This window comes from Dama dama, chromosome 23 (genome assembly GCF_033118175.1).
Source record: "Dama dama isolate Ldn47 chromosome 23, ASM3311817v1, whole genome shotgun sequence".
In the NCBI taxonomy this organism is placed as follows: domain Eukaryota; kingdom Metazoa; phylum Chordata; class Mammalia; order Artiodactyla; family Cervidae; genus Dama; species Dama dama.
The window spans coordinates 52226642-52249111 of NC_083703.1; the positions used below are offsets into that span (position 1 = coordinate 52226642).

General features: G+C 42.0%; 1 protein-coding gene across 2 annotated transcripts in view; it reads left to right on the forward strand.

Moving 5' to 3' along the window:
* Window positions 1–22470, forward strand: part of DNAAF9 (dynein axonemal assembly factor 9) — a 174129-nt gene that overhangs the window by 92898 nt on the left and 58761 nt on the right. For both annotated transcript variants that reach the window (XM_061126714.1, XM_061126715.1), the window contains 8 exons: window positions 890–977; window positions 3812–3888; window positions 6305–6349; window positions 6738–6783; window positions 9805–9916; window positions 10941–11011; window positions 11909–11959; window positions 12544–12631. In XM_061126714.1, coding sequence (XP_060982697.1) covers window positions 890–977; window positions 3812–3888; window positions 6305–6349; window positions 6738–6783; window positions 9805–9916; window positions 10941–11011; window positions 11909–11959; window positions 12544–12631 — 578 coding nt within the window. The remainder of the gene's footprint in view (window positions 1–889; window positions 978–3811; window positions 3889–6304; window positions 6350–6737; window positions 6784–9804; window positions 9917–10940; window positions 11012–11908; window positions 11960–12543; window positions 12632–22470) is intronic.

Here is a 22470-nt window from a genome sequence, read left to right on the forward strand (position 1 = left end):
AGAGACAGATGGCATATGCCCTTTTGGCAATTTGTAGTTGACATTTTCTTCTGTTGAATCACAAACAGGGAGGATTGGTTTTTTGAGCAGAATTAAGACAAGCTGGTTCTCAGAGTGAAGTAAATCAGAAAGAGAAAAACCAATATCGTATATGAACCCATATATATGAAATCTAGAAAGACGATAGTGATGAACCTCTATTTTCAGGGCAGCACAGGAGACACAGACATACAGAACAGACTTACAGATACGGGGCGGGGTGGGGAGTGGGCAGCAGGGAGAAAGTAGAGGGTGGGAGGAATGGAGACAGTAACATGGAAGCATATGCACTACCATGTGTAAAATAGACAGCCAATGGGAATTTGCTGTATGATTTGGGGAATTCATTCCGGGGCTCTGGAACAACCTAGAGGGGTGGGATGGGGTGGGAGGTGGTAGGGAGGTTCAAGAGAAAGGGGACATCGGTATGGTGGTGATGGTTTAGTTGCTAAGTCGTGTCCAACTCTTGCGACTCCATGGACTGTAGCCTGCCAGACTCCTCTGTCAATGGCAAGAATACTGGAGTGGGTTGCCATTTCCTCTCCAGGACATAGGTATACCTATAGCTAATTCATGTTGATGTATGGCAGAAACCAACACAGTGTTATAAACCAATTATCCTTCAGTTAAAAATAATTTTTTTAAAAATGATTCTTATCATGGTTTAACAAGAGCAAAGTAAAAGTTGGAATGGGGCACATAGCTTTTAAAAGGTCTAGAAATCAACAAATTCTGTTTTTATAGTTTTCTCTGTTTCAAATCAGTTTCTTAGAGAATGTCATTTTTGTGCATGCAGCTTTTGATGAAACCTTGTGATGTTATAGGTAACCCTTATTTTTTGTTTTCAAAGTAGGCTCTTGTCACAGGTATATGCTACTGTTATTGAGGCTGTTTTGGCTGCCATTGCATGTTATGCTAAAACTTCCAGTCTCATAAAGGTAATTTCAATACCACATTTCTCTTTCCTTAGTTATTTTAATGTGAAACTTCTTATCCATTTGTTTTACCTTTGGACACCTTTTAATACTTAATTTTGTGTGTGAGCTTGGACACCAGACAAAGACATGCCTTTAGAGTACTAAGCTTGTGATGCCTGGGACCTGCTGTTGTCTTATGAATGACAGCTGATTAGCAGTTCTTTGTGGATATCTGATTGTGTTAAAAAAAAAAAATCAATCTATAGTATATTGTTTTATTTAGTAGTTTAAAATGATTTCAAAAGTTAAAAAATTAAGAGAAATATAGATTATTCTGCTATGAATTTTAATAAAGTTAGATCAGTTTGTTTTGAGCTACATAGTTTGATTTCCTATAATTCTTTGTTTTAAAAAATTAACTAAAGACTAGAAAAACTAACTTGCCTCTCCTTGATAGGCATGTATGTTCTCTTTCTCTGACCATTTTCTTTTTTGCTGTTTGTGGTTAACCTGCCATGCTGAGTTGGAGTCTATATCTGACCCAATAACAGATGAGACGAGTTGGCTTGATTCTTCCCCATTGCCGATTGGACCTCTCCTGAAGCAAATCATTTGACATTGGAAAGGTTGTGTTGTAGATATCAAAGAGACTCTAGCCTAGTCACCAGTTCCTTGCCACCTTCCCTCCTCACTGAACTTGAATCCCCCCAGTACTTGGGATTTCTCAGCCCTTGGGATGAAAGCTTATGCAAAACAACAGGTTATTCTTCTATATCAATTCTGCACCTTTGTTTTTTAACTGATTTTTATAACTTAATTTATTTGCATGTTCTTAGCATCTGGGCAAGAAATACTGAGGGCAGTGGTCCCTCCCCAAGGGCCAGGGAGAGGGGAGGAGAAAGCATTTTTCCAGGCCTCATAATGGCACCATCCCAGCTGATTACAGCTCACCAGATCAGGTTCCAGTGCCCACCTGCCTGAATGAAGTGTTCTCATGTGAATAGTAAGGACCTTACAGAAGCAGAAGAGATTAAGAAGAGGTGGCAAGAATGCACAGAAGAACTATACAAAAAAGATCTTAATGACCCGGACAACTATGGTAGTATGGTCACTTACCTATCACCAGACATCCTGGAGTGTGAAGTCAAAGGGGCCATAGGAAGCTTAAATACAAACAAAGCTAGTATAGGTGATGGAATTCCAGCTGAGCTATTTCAAATTCTAAAAGATGATGCTGTGAAAGTGCCACACTCAATATGCCAGCAAATTTGGAAAACTCAGCAGTGGCCACGTGACTGGAAAAAGGTCAGTTTTCATTCCAGTCCCAAAGAAGGGCAATGCCAAAGAATGTTCAAACTACCATACTGTTGAGTTCATTTCGCATGCTAGTAAGATTATGCTCAAAATCCTTCAAGTCAGGCTTCAGCAGTATATGAACCAAGAACTTCCAGATGTACAAGCTGGGTTTCAAAGAGGCAGAGGAACCAGAAATCAAACTGCCAGCATTCATTGCATCATAGAGAAAGCAAGTGAATTCCAGTAAAATGTCTACTTCTGCTTCATTGACCATGCTAAAGCCTTTGACTGTGTGGATCAGAGCAGACTGGAAATTCGTAAAGAGAAAGGAATACCAGACCACCTTACCTTCTCCTGAGAAACATGTATGCATGTCAAAAAGCAACAGTTAGAACCGGACATGAACAACTGACTGCCTCAAAATTGGGAAAGGATTATGACAAGGCTGTATACTGTCATCCTGCTTATTTTACTTCCAAGCAGAGTACATCATGCAAAATGCTGGGCTGGATAAATCACAAGCTGGAGTCAAGGTTGCTGGGAGAAAGAGCCAACAGCCTCAGATATGCAGATGATGCCACTCTAATTGGAGAAAGTAAAGAGGAACTAAAGAGCCTCTTGAGGGCGAAAGAAGAGAGTGAAAAAGCTGGCTTAAAACTCAACACTAAAAAACCTAAGATCACGGCATCCAGTCCCAACACTTTATGCTAAATAGAAGGGGAAAAAGTGGAAGCAGTGACAGATTTTATTTTCTTGGGCTCCAGAATCACTGCAGATGGTGACTGCAGCCATGAAATTAAAAGATGCTTGCTGCTTGGAAGGAAAACTATGGCAGACCTAGAGAGTGTATTAAAAAGCAGAGATATCACTTTGCTGACTAAGGTCCATGTAGTCAAAGCTGTGGTTTTTCCAGTAGTCGTGTACGGATGTGAGAGTTGGACCATAAAGAAGGCTGAGCATCACAGTATTGATGTTTTCAAATTGCGGTGCTGGAGAAGACTCTTTTTTTTTTTTGGAGAAGACTCTTTAGAGTCCCTTGGAGAGCAAGGAGATCAAACCAGTCAATCCAAAAGGAAATGAATGCTGAATATTCACTGAAAGAACTGATGCTGAATCTCCAGTACTTTGCCCACCTGATGCAAAGAGCCCACTCATTGGAAAAGACCTTGATGCTGGTAAAGATTGAAGGCACAAGAGAAGGGAATGGCAGAGGAAGAGATGATTAGATAACATCACCAACTCAATGGACATGAATTTGAGCAATCTTCAGGAAATAGGGAAGGACAGGGGAGCCTGGCATTCTGCAATCCTGGGGTCACAAAGAGTCAGACACTGCTTAGTGACTGAACAACATGTGAACCCAGCCTGAACCAACCAGGCACCTGTTCCCCTTAACAAGATGTTTTCACTTTAATTTATTGATATATACAGAGTAGTCAGGCAAAGAGGATGGGCAGTGTTCTCCTGGCCAGATGTGAAAAGGGCCCTTTCCTCACAGCTGAATGTACTCTTTCCTGCTGTGAAAGCTAATTGTTTCTGTTTTATTACTGGTTTTACAGGCCAAGGAGGTAGCTGAGCAGACCCTGGGATCTGGGTTAAATTCCGTTGAGTTGATGCAGTTTAAGACAGCTCTACGGTAAGCAGTGGCCTGTATTATCAATAAAAACTTTTATTTAATGTTTGTGTTTTTAAAACTTTCTCCCGTGTATTTGATATTCCTTTGAGGAATGTTCTGGTAAATCATTAGTATATGAAGGCGAGTCTTTCATGATGGGGGATTTATTTGAGAAGCCAAGGATGGAGGAACTGTTACAGAACTGTTTCAGACATGCTGATTAGGCTGGAATGGGAGACATGTCAGTGCTAGAACAGACAGATATGGGTTCCAAGGTTAAAAAGATGAAGCTGGGGACATGAGTGGTGAGGTTTGTTAGTAGTGATGATGAGGGGCCTTGGGCACATGAAAATGGTCACTGCTTAGAAGAGAGTTGTCCTAGGCCTTATCTGCCTCTCAGATGGTAGAAACCCCTGAGCCTAGCCATGTCTCAGCGTCTAGATGATCTAGGAATTTGGCTTCCTGGCAGTCTTGCCATCACACACCTGGCATGTCACAGTGGATCTCTGTGTAGTCTTTGTCCATAGCTAAACCTTCAGGAACCCAGTCCACTCAACCTTCTGTCCCATATTAGGACCATTTGATATAGTTTTTTGCGAAGGAGACAAAAGACACCAATATTAGAAAATTTCTTTAAGAATATTTCTGGGGGTTGGAGGGGAAAGGTGGCTTCATGGTGGCTCAGAGGTAAATTAATCTGCCTGCCAGTGCAGGAGACATAGTTATGATTCTTGGTCTGGGATGATCCCACATGCTTTGGAGCAATTAAGCCTGTGTGCCACAACTACTGAGCCTTTGCTTCTAGAGCCCAAGAGCCACAGTTACTGAAGCCCAGGTGCCCTAGAGCCTGTTCGCCACAACAAGAGAAGCCCCTGCAATGAGAAGCCTGCACACCACAGCTAGAAAAAAATCCCATGAAGCAATGAAGATCCAGAACAGCCAAAAATAAAATAGCTAAAAATAAAAATAAAATACATCTGGAGAGACTTAATGCAGGGGGCCCAGGTTCTATGCCTGGTCAAGGAACTATATTCCACATGCTGCAACAAAGATGGAAGATTTCATGTGCTGCAACTAAGCACAGCCAAGCAAATAAATGTTTTTAAAAAATAAATAAATAACACTTCTGGGATGTGCCCTGTGATACCTCGGCTCCATGCCCCACATTTTCTTATATCTACAGCCCTAGGTAGTGAGAAGAAACATTTAGAAAACTAAGTCAGTTAATAAGCTAACAAGAATTCTTTTGCTACAGCTCCAGGAGTGAGTGGGAATGAGCCAGAACTCTTTGGTAAAAGCTTTAGGCTTGCTTAAGGTTTCTTGTCCTTTTTTCTGGGTCTTGTGGCTCATGTCTCTGGCCCTAAGAGGAGAAGGCTAGAGGAAGTTTGGTCTCTTAAGGCTGTGTGCTGACCAGTACTATCTATTCCTGCCAGACTTGAGTTTAAGGAAGCTCCTTTGCTTTCCAACTGGGTGACTTGGGCAAGATAGGGAGCTCTCTGTGCCTCTGTTTCATCATACTCCTGCCCCCTAGAGTGATTGGATAAGTGAATGATAGCGGCTGTCTCAGTGAGTTCTCCTCTGTTACCATTGGCTTGGCTGACAGAGGCATTCCATTCCTCCTGTCCTCGGGACCTTGCCTAGAACACTCTGCCTTTCTAGGGCAAGCCACCTCTCAATCCCGTGGCCTCCTACATGGGGCTGGGGTTGGGGGGCGGTGTCCCACCCTGGCTAGAGGAAAGAACAAGAGGAGAGCACCCAGGCAATAGGAAGAATCTTCACGAGCCAATTCTCCACTCTAGAGCTCCACTTCTCTCCACATGGTCGCTCCTCTCAAACTGCATCAGATTAGCAAATTCTCCCAAGGGCAACACGGGCAGTTAGCATATGACTGACCAGTATTTGTTACAGCAAAAAAATAACCTTAATTCAATTTAGAAACTTTCTTTTACAAAAAGAGTTGGTGCCAAAAGGGTTATCTGGTTATTCCTCGGTTCTGAAGTCCTGACTTAATTATACAGCAGCAATTGATTGTGGGTAACAGTCTGGCTCTGAGCAGGGATGGCAGATTGACTGCAGAGGTGTTGAAGAGAGGAAGAGGATCAGGAGAATATGTCAGGGCTGTGGGCTGGAGGCCTGGGGCACGTAGAGCTTCTCTCAGTCTGTCGTGGGCAGTAGTCACGTAGTTCTCTCCTTCTCTGTCCAAGAGTCAAGATAGTCCTGAGAATCTGCACAGAGGCAGGGCCATGACTGGAGTCAGACACTAGCCGCACATTTGCTAATGGCATGAAACCGTAGGGCTTGTAGGGACATCACATATCTCACTGGGGCGATGAGGGCCCAGCACAGGTGCATTGCAGTGGCAGGTGTTTAGAGAGCTTGCCACACAGTGGTCACAAAAGCAGATTGACTTTTGTTTTATTTTGTTTTGGGTCTACAGCTCCAAGATGGCTTTTCATATACATGCTGTGAATAATCAGGGAAGGTAAGTATGTGTTTATGGTGTGTCCTCATTTGGGGCAAGGTTTAAGAGCAAAATAAGAGAGGCTGCCATGTAACTGCTACCATGGATGATCTTTTCACTCTTCCACACCTGGCAGTGGCATCACTCCAGGGCTGGGCTCAAAGCTGGGTGTGCTCAACTGAGACCACTCTATCCTGACTGCTTCCCACGGAAAGACTAGAGTCCCACGGAAAGACTAGAGTAGGGTCGGGGGTGGATCTGATTCCATCTGAGTGGAATTTTGCATACATGCAACCCAGTGTTTTGATAAAGCTCAAAAGAGATCTAAGTGTGTGAGTTGCTTGCAAGTTGAAAAATAGAGAACATTATAAATCTAATACCTGTCTTTCCTATCAATTTCCTTTTCTAGAATCGTGCCTCTGGACAGTGAAGATAGCTTATACTTTGTGAAGACGGTAAGCAAAGCTGTTAAAGGTGAATTGGCAGGGAATGGCCTCTGAAGGACATCTACAAGGGGTGAGGTAGGAGTAGGTGGGAGTCTTAGGTAGCCTGCTGGAGAAAGCTAGTTGTCTTCAGTACTCTTGCAGCTGCAGCAGTGGTGAGCCTGTGCTTTCTGAGGCTGCCAGGCAGCTGTACCAGGCTCACCACATCCACATGTCTGTGTCTAGGCACCCTAGGTGTCATCTTAGCTGGATGGGTGGGGGAGGGGGCACCGGGGGATGGTAAATATCTCTTCCTGAGGTTCGAAAGGCTTCTTTCAAGTGGCTGAGATTTCTCTGACCTCACGTGGAAATGGGAGCTGAGGACAAGCCTACCTCAACACAGACCAGATTTTCACTGGCTTCTCTGTGTTCCAAGGCCTGTGTTGATGCCCTTATTTAAGAGGAGCTTGTGGAAATAAAAACAAACGTTTTAAAAAAAACTCACAGGTGAAATGGGGTAGTCAGAGCAGAGCTTTCTGACCTCTCTACTGATGGGCCAGGGGAATGGGTTTAGAGATGCAGAAATATTGGTCCCTGGGGTGGTCTTCAGCAGCCAGAGTTTCTAGACTAGCTGCTCCCAGTCACATCCGAATCCTCTGCATCCTGCCCCAGTGCATCCTGATACAAAGAAAATTGGCAAGCAGTGCATAAGAGGATGGTGGACATCCAGCCAAGATTCTGGTTGTAGTATATGCGGGTACAAGTTATACCTTATGTCCATTCTATGGCTCCTGCCTGAACTTTAATTTCAGTGAGATTTTTGATCATGGGGAACTGGGTGCACAGGTGTGGATGACTTGGAGAAAATGCATGCCCATTGCCATCATCAGTGGACAAGCAGTAGTGTTGTCTCATCTACAGAGAGTAGTACAACACGAGTAATTTTTGAAGGTTGTGAGTAGTTTCTGTTTTTGTAATGTACCTGCTCCCTGTCTGTGCCAGCATTTTGTGGTGGTGTTCTTTTAGAACTAATTGAGACTTTTTTGTAACATTACTAAGACTGGAAAATGAATACTTTCTGATGCTAGGTAAATATTACTTTGTCTCCTTGCTAGACTTTAGATTCCCTTACTTCTCTTCTTAGACTCTTAGGCAGTGCTCTGGAAGGTGTTTTTCACTGGAGTAGGTGATTAGGAGTCCAGTACTGTGTTAAGTACACATTCAGCAGCAGCTAATGAAATAGGAAAGAAAAAATAGGATGTTGGTGCTTTCTGTCCAAATCCTGTCCTCCCTTCCAGGCAGAGATGAAGTTCTGCCTTTTCATTTAAGCCTGCCCTACTCATTTCTCCCTATAAGTACTGTATTCTTAGAGTACTCGAAGGTTGTACTACATAAATTAGGGAGTAATTCTATAGTGTGTCACATGTTGACTTATTTGTAGGAAAGCTCTTATCTCTCTAACTTTACATTGTAGGTTTCCTGAGAATAGGAACCATGTTTCATATTTTTTCTGTCCCCTTGCCACATATGGGAAGTACGTAACAAATGCCTAAAAAATACTACATATATTCTTTTTAATGTCCTCTCTCCCCTTCCTGAACACCAGAGGCCAAATAAGAAAGTGGGGATTAGGAGCTGTAGGATTTGTCTTTCTAATTGATCTGGGAACCGAATTGATCATTGTCACGTAAGAGGAACCATGTAGCCCAGGATGGGTCTGTGTCTTCAGATACTCAAAGTTCTTTGAAACAAATTTAAATAAATCTTGGCTCAGACGGTAACATGTCTGCCTGCAGTGCAGGAGACCCAGGTTTGATCCCTGAGTCGGGAAGATCCTCTGTAGAAGAAAATGGCAACCCACTCCAGTACTCTTGCCTGGACAATTCCATGGACGGAGGAGCTTGGTAGGCTACAGTCCATGGGGTCACAAAGAGTCAGACACAACTGAATGATTTCACTTCGCTTCTAGTTGTTATGCCTAATAAGAAAGTTAACAAAAATAAAAGCCATTTTATTTTTGCATTTTTTTATGTATTTCTGTCAGTTTTTTATGCATTTCTTCATCATGACAACATGGATGAATAAGGACTTTATGGTTTGTTTTTTTTCCTTTCAACTCTTCGGCCACCTTTTTTTTTTTGGAGGTTCTGTCAGTCCCTTCCATAGGCCAGCCTCTTTTGTCTCTGCCCTAAGGGTAGAGCAGGGTCCTACACAAGGACATCAAGGTATGAAATGAACTCTAGTTTCAGGAGCTCTACACCTGGTCATTCAGCAGTGTCAGGCCAGGAGGGGCAGGAACCTGGGAGGGCTTATCATGCAACTTATTTTGTATCCCTCACCAGATCTTCACAGTCATCTCAGACTCCAGCTCATCTCAGACTTCAACTTGGGCCTATACCATTTTCTGCATTTCCTCTGCTAGATTGTCCTCAGAATTATTGTATTTTCACTAGTTTTTAACTAAAGTAGAACCTTCTTACCAGCCATTCAGGAGCTTTCTCTGAGTTGCTCCAGTTTTTTTTTTTCCCTGACCTATGTAAGACTCTTATTTTTATTTGTGTTGGCCATAAAATCTTGAACAGCTTTCTTTTAATTTTTTGGTCCTGAAAGGAGTGTTTGCATGTTTTGACATGGAGCCAAAAATATCTGTGAAAACATGTATCTTACTTTCCAGATTTGTTCAGAACTTGAGCCCAAACCAAAGAAGGAATGCATGAGCATGAGGACATAGTAGAATGTGACAGTGGTCACAGTTAAGAAAGGCTGTTACATTGCTTTTCAGGAAGAAGAAGCAATTTGAGGGAATTTATTGAAACATAAAGATCTTCTTCTAGCCCAAGTGTGCCTCTGACCTAGGAGCAATTGCAAGGAAGCCTAGGTGATCCTGAAGTCATCTTCCAGTTTGAGATGCACTTCAAGATAACTTGAGTTTTCCTTAGAAATTCTCGAGTATTTTTTTGCCATGTGGCTTAGTATTTTGTGGTCTATTTCTTGTGGATCTTTCCCTGAATGTTTAGGACTGACAACTGGTCTCTGGTTTCTCACTTGATACAGGCTTGTATGGCCATCTATGACATTCCTGACTTGCTGGGAGGAAGGGGGTGCTTAGGATCTGTGGTGTTCTCAGAATCATTTTTGACATCTCAGATCTTGGTTAAAGAAAAAGGTAAGTGTATGTCGTCTTTGGAAAGCAAAACTTGAACTTGCTTTTATATGTGTGTGTGTGTGTGTGTGTGTGTGTGTGTGTGTGTATGCACATATATATATATTTGGCAAAATAAACCAGTCTAAATCAAAAGACCAGGAATAAACTGGTGAAAATATTAGAATACTTAGAATAAACAAAGGGTGTATTTCCTAATTTATGAAGAGCTTTTACAAATGGATATGAAAAAAACAAGCTACTCAGTAGTAAATGGGCAAAAAATATGAGCAGGCAGTTCACCAGAGTGTAAAATAAAACAAATTTTAAAGTAATATATATATATTTTAATGTTTATACACACACACATGTACATAAGTGACCCCTGAACACAGGTTTAAACTACACAGATTTTTTTCGATTTTTTTCAAGTATATACTACAGAACTACATATTCCATGGTTGGTTGATTCATGGATGTGAAACTGTGGATATGGAGGGCTGACTGTAATTTTCAACTGTGTAGAAGGTCAGCACCACTAGCCCCCACATTGTTCAAGGGTCCACTGTGTGTGTGTATGTGTATGTATGTATGTATGTATGTATGAATGTGAATATGTACAGCCTTACTGACAGTCAGGAAAAACAATTTGAAACAATAGTTAGATACAGTTTTTTTATCCATTATGGTAGCAAAAAATTCTAGAGAATGATAATATCCAGTGCTTGATGACCTTGATAATTTTTGTTTGGTTTTTTAATATAAACACCTGTACTACCTTGACAAAAATTAAAAGCATAGATTGAAAAGGACTCTGTATTTAAATATGTATTTCTGTTTGTCTTAGAAAGAATAATCACATGAGGAAACCTTTCTCCATCCCCTCATTAGGCTTTTGTCCCCAGATGAGGAATTCATTTTCTGAAGGCATCAGACTTTGTATCCTAATAAGAGGAGCTCTCGCTCTTGAGGAGGGGAGGCAGTCAGGGGCCTGCAAGGTGGGCTCTGGTGGTGGGCAGTAACCGACTTGTCTGTGGTCTTCCTGCAGATGGCACTGTTATCACAGAAACCAGCTTTATAATCCTGACAGCTGCCATACCCAGATTCTGCTCCTGGCTGGTTAGTGTCATTCATCGGGTGAAAATGGAGATAAACGTGGAGAAACTGGGGAGAACGTTTAAGGAAGAGTCTCTGGTGGGATGTCAGATCCTGACCTAACCAGTGTTCAGGAATAGTTTTTATCTCTGGTCTTTTTCTTTATGCAAACGAATCTAATTTCGTTAACTTGTAATCTGGGGAAAGTTCCAAAAGAAAGTAACTAAATTATCTGGGTCCCTGTTAAATTGTCAAGGAAAGAAATTAATATCCTTATTATACAGATGAGGAGCCTGAGCTTTAGAAATTTTCCAACCTGTCCAGGGCCACACAGGAAGTGAGAAGTAGATCATGTGCTCACTTTTCTGTCAAGAATGGTTGCTGCTGAGTTTTTTACAGCCATGTCTCTACATGTGGAAAGGTCAGATCTTCATCTGTGGGACTTGGTCTGAATCTCTGGTGCCTTGGGACACAAAGTACTAGTAATGGTCTAAGTACCTATTTCAGAATTTGTTTATATTCTATTTCTACAATTCTGACCTGAATAAAGACAAGCAAAAGTCATCCTCTAATGTGAACATGTTTAAATGAGAACATACTCAAAATATTTTAGTATCTTCTCTTTCCTTCATCCCTAAAATTAGTTTTCTCCAAAATGAAATGTAAGTGGAGGTTAACATACTCTTTCCACACATCGTAGGCTCATTTAGCTGGACTTCAGGTCCCTGTGAGAGAGCCTTCCATGGCCTGGTGCTCTGCGCTTGGTATCCAGCAACCAGGTCTGCCAGTCATCAGGGCCTGAGAACCCTGGATTTGACAGAGACACTGCTCTCTTAGAAAAATGTGAACACGGGGAGACCTAGCAGAGTTTTTTGCCCTTGAAGCAGTGAATTTGAAAATCTGTACTCCTTTTGGACACAGGTAGAAGATATTGAAGTAAAATTGTCTGAGAAAACCCAGCAGTCAGTTCTGGTAAGCAGCCTTCTTATTCTTAATGTTATTAAGATGAAATGGAAACAATTTATAAAAACAATTTAACATATTTCATCTTACTGCTAATCTAAGGGTTCTATACCTCCTTGTCTCAATTCCTGTTTGTATTCTTCCCCTTCAGAGCAGAGCTCTAGAAATAACCATGTATGGAGTACACAAGAGGGATTCTTTGTGCCATTTAAACCTTTTGGTGTTTTTTTAAAATCTCTCAGTACTTTTAGAAGCAGTTCTCAAATTGAAACATGTAAAACTGAAGGTCAAGGCTTTAGGCCAAGGAAAAGCCACCTCTGTTATCAGAGGATATAAATCTACTGTAACATGGACAAGCATTGCAGACAGCATGGTGCCTAGCCTGAGAGGAACTTAACATTCTTTTTCTCAGCATAAGTCACAGGTGCCAGTAATATGGCAAAGAGCTAAGAAGTGCCAAAAACCAGAAGAGAAATTGAGTATATCTGAGGCTGACTTAGCAGCTTTTGTAGACATACAAACCTAGACAGAACTTTTGATTCTGTGAATGTTTATGCTATAAATCACCTGCTCTTTGTGTTTGTTTTTTCAAGGGAGATGAGTGTTTCCTGGGTACTTTTCTAACTAGAGGAGAAGGAGCATATCTTTATTCTAGTAATTCACAATCTTGGCCTGAAGAAGGTGAGCAGCTCTGACTTTTCTGTTTTTGACTCTGTCTGGGTCCCTCTTTCACAGGTCTTGACATGAATGTTGTAATTAATGATACATAAGATACTTGAAAAAACTTTTAAGTGTAGAAGTGTTTTCCCACAGCTTTTCTCTTTTGATCTGTCCATTTTCCAGATGAGGAAACTTGTGCTAGAAAGGACTGCCACCACAACTGCACTGGTCCTCTTGTTGCTGCCTGAGAATTGCTTTCAGGATGGGCTAGAGCAGCAGCATGTCCAGAAATAGGTTCTGTTGGGCTAAAACAAAATCTGTATTAGTTTTTTACTGCTGTGTAACAAATCGCCACAAATTTCATAGCTTAAAACAACATGGATTTGTTATCTCACAGTTCTGTGGGTCAGAAGTCCAGGCAAATTTTGCTAGATTTATGTATAGGGTTTCATAATACTGAAGTCAAGGCATCAGCCAGGCTTACCTCTGGAGTCTCTGAGAAAGAACCTGCTTCTAGGCTCATCCAGATTGTTTGCAGAGTCCGTTTCCTTCAGACTGGAGAACTAAGGGTCCTTTTTTTATTGCTGGCTATCAGCTGGAAGCAGTCTTAGCTCTTTCCAGAGGTCCTTGCCCTGTGACCCTCTCCATCTCAGCAGCAAAGAACTTTTGTCGTGTTGAATCTCTCTCACACTGCTAATCTCTCTGAGCTCCTCTTCTACCACCCACAGAAAACTCTGCTTATAAAGGGCTCTTGTGATTGGAGGAGACCCAATCAGATAATCTCCCTTTTGCTATATAATGTTACACGAACACTGGAGTAACCTAAGAGGATGAAGGTCATGGGGGCTGTTTTAAATTTCTGCATACCATAGTATGCCCTCTGACCCCCACAGTTCTCACATGGAAGATATAATCACCCCCATCCAAGAGCCTCTTTCCATTTTGATAACAATTCAAAGTCTTAACTCTCACCAGATGAAAAATCCAAAATCTCATCATCAGGATTATCTAAATCAGCTGTAGGTTAGGCTCTGGCTTGTAATTTATAAAGTACAGCTCTTGAACACATTTCCTCTCCGTCTATGGACCTGTGAAATTAGAGGCTCTTTTATCTGCCCTAGCCCTCCCAATGTACAAGGTAGGAGTGGCATAGGTTATAGACATTTATATTAAAAAGGAGTCCCAGCCCAAGACAACTTTGAAATTAAGCTAGGCAAACTCCAGCTCCTGGATTAGGTTTCAAGGCCTGGGAATAGTCCTCCAAGACCCTTAGCTGTGCCCTCTGGGTTCTTTGTTCTACTTGTTAAGCTCTTGGTTCTGCCTCCTGGGTTCATGACTCTACCTTCTTGGTTTGTGACTATACCTATGTCATCCTTCCTCTTCATGAAGGTGGCACTTTGTAGCTTATTAGTTTTTCAGCCTGCTTCTTGCCTCTAATTTTGGGGGTCCAGCAGTCTCCTTTCATTTTCTATTCTCTCTATCCCCTTCAGTCCAAACTGGCAGTATTTCTGCTGATTTAAAGTTCTCAAGAACTCTGTGGATCTTGCATTGATTTCCTGGGATTCATTCCATACTCCTTTTGGTCTCCTCAAAATAACATATTCTTATGAGTCCTATTCTTTCCATGTTAGATAAGCCTTTTTTGTTCCACAAATTCCTCATCCTTTACGAAGCAGATTCTCTCTCTGGATAATTTGTTCTTCTTGAAAATATTCTCTCCAGTGGCAAGTTGCTCTCCATGTTCTCAGATCACTGGTTAAACTTCTGCTTCTTCATTGTCATAGAAGACAAAACACAAGAAGTTCTGGTTTTCGATCCACAGAATGCCACGTAGTGTTCATTATCATGACTGTGCTGTGGCCCCTGCATTTCTGCCTCTCCAGATCCTGGCGCAGAAGACCAGGAAGTTAGGAACATTTGCTGAAAACAAGAGTGTGTGTGACAGTACTCCCAGCCTTGAGGCTGAATTGCATAATGTTTTAAAATCAGCTAGTAGACACAACACAGAGACAGTTATACTCTGTCATAGTTGAGCCAGTTATAATATTTAGCGAGGATATTTGCCAAAATTAGTTTGCACCTTCTTAGCAAAGGGCCTTGTTAAAAAAATAATCTTACACTGTATTGAGTTATCCAGCAAGATTCAGTCTATCCTGAGGTCTCTGTTGTTGTTCAGTCACTAAATCATGTCCGACTCTTTGCCACCCCATGGCTACAGCACACCAGGCTCCCCTGTCCTCCGCTGTCTCCTGGAGTTTGCTCAAATTTATGTCCACTGAGTCAGTGATACTATCTCTTCCTCTGCCACGCTCTTCTTTTACCTTCAGACTTTCCTAGCGTCAGGGTCTTTTCCAATGAGTCGGCTTTTTGCATCAAGTAGACAAAAGTATTGGAGGTTCAACTTCAGCATCAGTCTTTCCAGTGAACATTCAGGGTGAATTTTCTTTAGGATTGACTGGTTTGATCTCGTTGTAATCCAAGGGACTCTCAAGAGTCTTCCCCAGCACCACTATTCAAGAGCATCAATTTTTTGGTACTCAGCCTTCTTTATTGGAGAAGGGAATGGCAGTCCATTCCAGTATTCTTGCCTGGAGAATCCCATGGACAGAGGAGCTTGGCAGGCTACAGTCCATGGGGTCACAAAGAGTCAGACACGACTGAGTGACTAAGCAGCAGCAGCAGCCTTCTTTAGGTCCAGCTCTCACCTCCATACATGACTAATGGAAAAACCATAGCTTTGACTACACAGGACTTCTGTTGTCTTAGAACTGATTTCCAGTTGATTCTGAAGAATGAACATGCCAGCAGCCCAGACCAGTGCCTTTTCTCAGGCTTTGAACCCTTAGGACTGAAGAAAATTAAATCAGGTGGAAGTCACATGCTCACTTACAAGTAATTTAAAAATGGCAGAGTAGAAGGACATGTGCTCATCTTCTGTGAGAGCTCCAAAATTGCAACTCACTGCTGAACTACCGTCGACAGGAGGATGTTGGATACCACCAAAAAAAGATAACACATGTCAAAGGGCAAAGGAGAAGATACAACAAGATGGTAGGAGGGGCGAAGTAGCATTTAGAATCAAACCCAATACCTGCCAGAGACACTTGGAGGGCTCAAACAAAACTTTGTGTGCACCAGGACCCAGAGGCCCCACAGAGACTGAGCCAGACCTGCCTTTCAGTGTTTGAGTGTCTCCTGCCGCGGCATGGGTCAGCAGTGGCCTGCCTGCCACAGGGACAGCGACTCTGGCTGCAGCAGACCTGGGACATGTGGTATGTGGCCTACGCCCTCTTAGAGGAGGTTACCATTAGCCCCACCATAGAGCCACTGAGCAGATGACCCACAAACTGCAGTACTATTGTACCAAAGAAATTCTCACAGTGTTAAAAAAGTTCTAGGACCCACAACAGATATCCAAACCTGGGGATCTGACAAAGGAACTGAGAACCTCCAGGGAATTTGACTTTGGAGGCCAGTGGGATTTAATTACAGAACTTCCACAGGACTGGGGAAACAGACTCGTGGAGGGCACACCCAAAACTGTGTGTGCACCAGGACCCAGGAGAAAAGAGCAGTGTCCCCACAAGAGACTGAGCCAGACTTGCCTGTGAGTGTCCAGGAGTCTCTGGTGGAGGTGTGGGTTAACAGTGGCCTGCTGGGGGTCAGGGGCACTGAATACAACAGTGCCCGCAAAAGTCTTTCTGAAGGAGGTCGCCATTATTGCCATTACCCTTACCATAGTTTGGCCTCAACCAAACAAGGAGGGAACACAGCCCCACCAATCAATAGAAAATTGGATTAATGGTTTGCTGAGCATGGCCCCACCCATCAGAACAAGACACAGATTCCCCCACAGTTAGTCTCTCCATTCAGGAGCTTTCCACTAGCCTCTTATCCTTATCCATTAGAGGGCAGACCAGAATGAAAACCACAGTCATACAAAACTAACCAAACTGATCACATGAATTACAGCCTTGTCTAACTCAATGATACTATGAGCCATTGCCATGTAGGGCCACCCAAGATGGATGGGTCATGGTGGAGAGTTCTGACAAAACTCTCCAGTGGTCCACTGGAGAAGGGAATGGCAAACCACTTCAGTATTCTTGCCTTGAGAACCCCATGAACAGTATGAAAAGGCAAAAAGACAGGACACTGAAAAACGAGCTCCCCAGATCAGTAGGTGCCCAATATGCTACTGGAGAAGATTGGAGAAATAACTTAAGAAAGAATGAGGAGATGGAGCCAAAGTGAAAACAGTGCCCAGTTGTCGATGTGACTGGTGATGGAAGTCAAGTCCAATGCTGTAAAGAATATTGCATAGGAACCTGGAATGTTAGGTCCACAAATCAAGGTAAATTGTGTGGATCACAAAAGATTTGTGGATCACTAAAAACCTATGGAAAATTCTTCAAGAGATGAGAATACCAGGCCAACTTACCTGCCTCCTGAGAAGTCTGTTTGTAGGTGAGGAAGCAACTGTTAGAACCGAACGTGGAATAACGGACTGGTTCCAAATTGGGAAAGGAGTATGTCAAGCCTGTATATCGTCACCTTGCTTTTCTAACTTATATGCTGAGTATTATCATGCAAAATGCCAGGCTGGATGAAGCACAGCTGGAATCAAGATTGCCAGAAGAAATATTAATAACCTCAGATAGGCAAATGACACCATCCTTATGGTAGAAATCGAAGAGGAACTAAATAGCTTCTTGATGAAAGTGAAACAGGAGAGTAAAAAGGCTGACTTAAAACTCAACATGCAGAAAAACTAAGATCATGGCATCTAGTCCCATCAATTCATGGCAAATAGATGGGGAAACAATGGAAACAGTGAGAGATTTTATTTTCTTGGGCTCCAAAATCACTGCAGATGATGAATGCAGCTGTTGAAATTAAAAGATGCTTGCTCCTTGGAAGAGAAGCTATGACCAACCTAGACAATATATTAAAAAGCAGAAACATCACTTTACCAATTGAGGTCCGTATAGTCAAAGGTATGGTTTTTCCAGCAGTTATGTGCATATGTGATATTTGGACTGTAAAGAAGGCTGAGTGCCAAAGAATTGATGATTTTTAACTGTGGTGTTGGAGAAGATGCTGAGTCCCTTGGACAGCAAACAGATCAAATTAGTCAATCCTAAAGAAAATCAAGGCTTAATAGTCATTGGAAGAACTGATGTGGAAGTTGAAGCTCTAATTCTTTTTTTTTTTTGAAGCTCCAATTCTTTGGCCACTTGATATGAAGAACTGACTCACTGGAAAAGACCTTGATGCTGGGAAAGATTGAGGGCAGGAGGAGAAGGGGGTGACAGAGGATAAGATATTTGGATGGCATCACCGGCTCAATGGACATGAATTTGAGCAAACTCCTGGAAATAGTGCAGAACAGGGAAGCCTGGCATGCTGTAGTACATGGGGGAGCAAAGAGTCAAATACGACTTAGTGACTGAACAATAGCAACAGCTGGGTTTTTCATAGCTTTCCTTCCAAGGAACAAGCGTCTACACAAGAATAAAGCACACAAACCAGGAATTTCTCGAACCTTGTTAGTCACATACCTGAGAGCTTAGATTTCACACTTCCTTAGTTTCTGAGGAAAATATAGTTTGAATTAGGAGATGGTTTTCTGAGGCCAGAAGTTTCAGTAGGAGCAGAGAATTTAAGTAGAAGTACCCTCTGTATGGCAGAAAGTGAAGAGGAACTAAAAAAAAAGCCTCTTGATGAAAGTGAAAGAGGAGACTGAAAATGTTGGCTTAAAGCTCAACATTCAGAAAACTAGGATCATGGCATCTGGTCCCATCACTTCATGGGAAATAGATGGGGAAACAGTGGAAGCAGTGTCAGACTTTATTTTTTTGGTCTCCAAAATCACTGCAGATGGTGATTGCAGCCATGAAATTAAAAGACGCTTACTCCTTGGAAGGAAAGTTATGACCAACCTAGATAGCATATTAAAAAACAGAGACATTACTTTGCCAACAAAGGTCCGTCTAGTCAAGGCTATGGTTTTTCCAGTGTTCGTGTATGGATGTGAGAGTTGGACTGTGAAGAAAGCTGAGCGCCGAAAAATTGATGCTTTTGACCTGTGGTGTTGGAGAAGACTCTTGAGAGTCCCTTTGACTGCAAGGTGATCCAACCAGTCCATCCTAAAGGAGATCAGTCCTGAATATTCATTGGAAGGACTGATGCTGAAACTGAAACTCCAGTACTTCGGCCACCTCACGCGAAGAGTTGACTCATTGGAAAAGACCCTGATGCAGGGAGGGATTAGGGACAGGAGGAGAAGAGGACGACAGAGTATGAGATGGCTGGATGGCATCACCGACTCGATGGACGTGAGTTTGAGTGGACTCTGGGAGTTGGTGATGGACAGGGAGGCCTGGCGTGCTGTGATTCATGGGGTCACAAAGAGTCGAACACGACTGAGTGACTGAACTGACCTACCCTCTGTCTGTGTGTTAAGCATTTTACCACTTTAGAGCTCAGGTCAGTTTTGTAGGACCTGAAGTTTATAACTCTTTGGGGCTCTCGTAAGGCAAGTAACACATATAAATAGGTCTGTTCTCTGGGCCATGGAAGGGGGCTTAAGCAGGTGACGGGTCCTGAAGTTGAAATATCATTTGGATCTAGGTAAATCTGCAACAGGCAGACATTTAAATGTCTGAAGACATTTAAAAAGCTCACCATTATGCTTATTTTGATTGATCTTCATATCCTGAGCCCCATAGAAGGTGAAAAAGTAGTCTGAGGTTATAGTACAAGTTAGTGATAGCATCTGGAGGGTGGTCCAGGCCTTTTGATTTCCGATCTAGGGAAGGCCCAGTGAAAAAGAATAGTACTTCCTTTACCTTGAAATGTTTCCAGTTCTGTTTAAATTTTTTCTTCCCCAGTTAGTGACTTCTGCTATCACAAGGCTTTTTGTTATGCAGCTTTCTCTTCATTCATTTCCTTTATATGCCCTTCTCTTCTCCACCCTACACTGACCTTGGTCAGGCTGGCTGCCAAATACCTAATCCTCAGGAGCCTGCTTTATTTATTTGTTTATTAAATGATGACCTTATCAAGGGTCATTTTTAAGAAAATAATTTTATTATTTTTGGCTGTGCTGGATATTCCTTGCTGCACGGGCTTTTCTGTAGTTGTGGTGAGTGGGGGCTACTCTCTAGTTGCAGTGTGCAGGCTTCTCGTTATGGTGGCTTCTCTTGTGGAGCACAGGCTGTAGGGCACCTAGACTTCAGTAATTGCAGCACGTGGGCCCAGTAGTTGCAACTCATGGCCTCTAGAGCACAGGCTTAGTAGTCATAGCGCACTGGCTTAGTTGCCCTGCAGCATGTGGGATCTTCCCAGACCAGGGGTTTAACTTGTGTCTCCTGCATTGGCAGGCAGCTTCTTTACCACTGAGCTCATGGGAATCCCAGGAGCCTACTTTAGAGTTTACCACATATACCTATATCCCTAAACAATGTCTTATTTTTTAATTAAATAGGAATTAGAATCATATTCTATCATGTTCTTCTGGGACTTGCCTTTTTTACTCAGTATTCTGATCCTCAGATTCATCCAGATTGTTTTGTGTAGTCATATAGTTGATTCATTTTCATGATTCCATAGGATTGCTTTGTGTGAAGTTAAGCTGTTTACCCTTTTGACTTTTGAAGGACATTTGGGTTCTAAATAGTTTTTTGCTGTAGCAGACAGTGCTGTTATAAGCATTCTTATATATGTCCCTTGGTGTAATTGGCACTAGGACAGTGCCTTGCAACACATCTTTCTTGCTGTATCTAAAGACATAATTGTCATCTATTTTATCTCAGTCCTCTGACTTCCCTGCTACATTTCTGGCTGGTTGTACCAACCAGCATTGAGATCTCTGGTATGTTGGTCCTCCCTTAATATTTGCCACTGTGATTGCTTCAAGTTTTGATATCTCCTTGTGTGTAATTTTCTGTGCTTTGCCCCCAAATAAAGTCAGCCACTCTGACAAGCCTGCCCCACTCCCTCATAAGACTTTTGCACCATGGAGCTAGAAGAGAGGTAATGTGAATAGCCTCAAGCTAAAATACTCCAATTTCCACTATTCTTACCAAGTTTCAGTAGAATTCCTTAAATGCATCTTTTTTGTTGTAGAACTTTGGTCTGTTACCAGAGTCCTTAACTTTTTGTTTTTGACAGTCAGTCCAGTTTTATGGCTGTTTCCTGGGGAGAGAATTTTCCGGACTCCTCACAGCCATTTCAGAAGTTCCAGCCCTCAGGACTTCTGAAAAGACATTTTCACTTGGTAAAGAACCATAGGTTGACCATTCCTTTCTGGGCTTTACTGATGTTGCTCTACTAAACTGTCTTCTTACATAATGCTTACATTATTTCTGAGCAGAAATCTACTGTCATTCTTATCTTTGTTCCTTTCTATACAAGGTATCTTTTAACTCCCCCTGCTTTGAAGATTTTCTTTCGTTTTATCATAGATATTAAGTGGTTTGATCTTTATGTGACTGCTGTGGTTTGTTGCTTATCCTTGGGATTTATTTAGCTTCTTGAATCAATGGATTTAGAGTTTTCCTCAGACTTGAAAACTTTTTGCTCACTATTTCTTCAATTTTTTCCCTTTCCTTCAAGGATTCCAATTACAATACAGTTGGCTGCCTAAAGTTGTCTCACCACTCCCTGATTCTCTGTACAATTACTTTTAGTCTTTTTTTCTCTTTGTGTTTTATTTTGCGTATTTTCTACATATTTTGATTTACTAGTCTTTTGTTCTGCATTGTTGTTATGAGTTTGTTAAATTATCATTTGTTAAATGGAACACAGGGTACTGGTTGGTGAGCCAGGTCCAACAAAAGACCACTAAAGAAATTGAAATAGAGACGCGTATTATTCACAAATCTAGGAGGAAGTACATGGGATGTGCTGATGGGTCACACAGACAAGCAGGGGAGAGGGGACAAGGCAAGGTTCAGGCTAGACCTGAGGTATGTGCCTTTATTAAAGTCTGTGGGTGGAGTGCTTTGAGTTTCCCAGGCTAAGGCCAAACTGGCCCATTCAAACCAAAGAGAGTTTTGGTAAGCTCCGGGGGGGATGGAGTCAATTGACTATATAAGGGGCACACAAGGGAAAGACACTAAGGATTCAGGGAAGACTTTTGGTGACAAGGGCTGCTGGGAAAGTCTTATTAGGAAGTCACATTTGCTTGTGACTCTGCAGGCTGTTGTGTAGGACATGTGCTTGCTTGAAGACCCTATAGTGTCAGTTTAAGGCCTGTGCAGGCCACTCGGCCATACTAAATTAAATCTGAGGCAACAGTACCACGGGATAGCTAACCTCTCAACAGTTGTCTCATGTCATTAGTCTCACTCAGTGTTTTTTTTTGTCCTTCTCAGGAAATGTATTTTTCATCTCTAGAAGTTCTATTTAGATCCTTTTTATATCTTTCATGTCTCAAGTTGGCATAGTTCTGTCTTTCCTCTAGCCTTGAACTTACGTGATACAATTATAATAATTGTTATATTTCTCTTCTAGTCTTATCATCTCAGCCTTTCTTTTTAAGCTTTGTCAGGTAGAAGGCAGAGCAGCATTTAGTTTAGAACAAATTTTACCCCAGTTCTGAGGCAGAATCGTTCTGAGAACTCTAGCTGTCATCTCTATAAAGTATGAGGTTTTCCACTGTGGCTGGTAGGAATGGGCAGAACAGTGCAAGGTATGAATTGATATTCATTATTTTACATGGGAATATCCATTTTTTCCTAGCATAATTTGTTGAAAAGACTCTCCTTTTACTTTAAATTGTCTTTGTACCTTTGTTGAATATCAGTTACTATATATCTACTATCTTCTTATAAGCCTCAGTGAATGGTTGACAC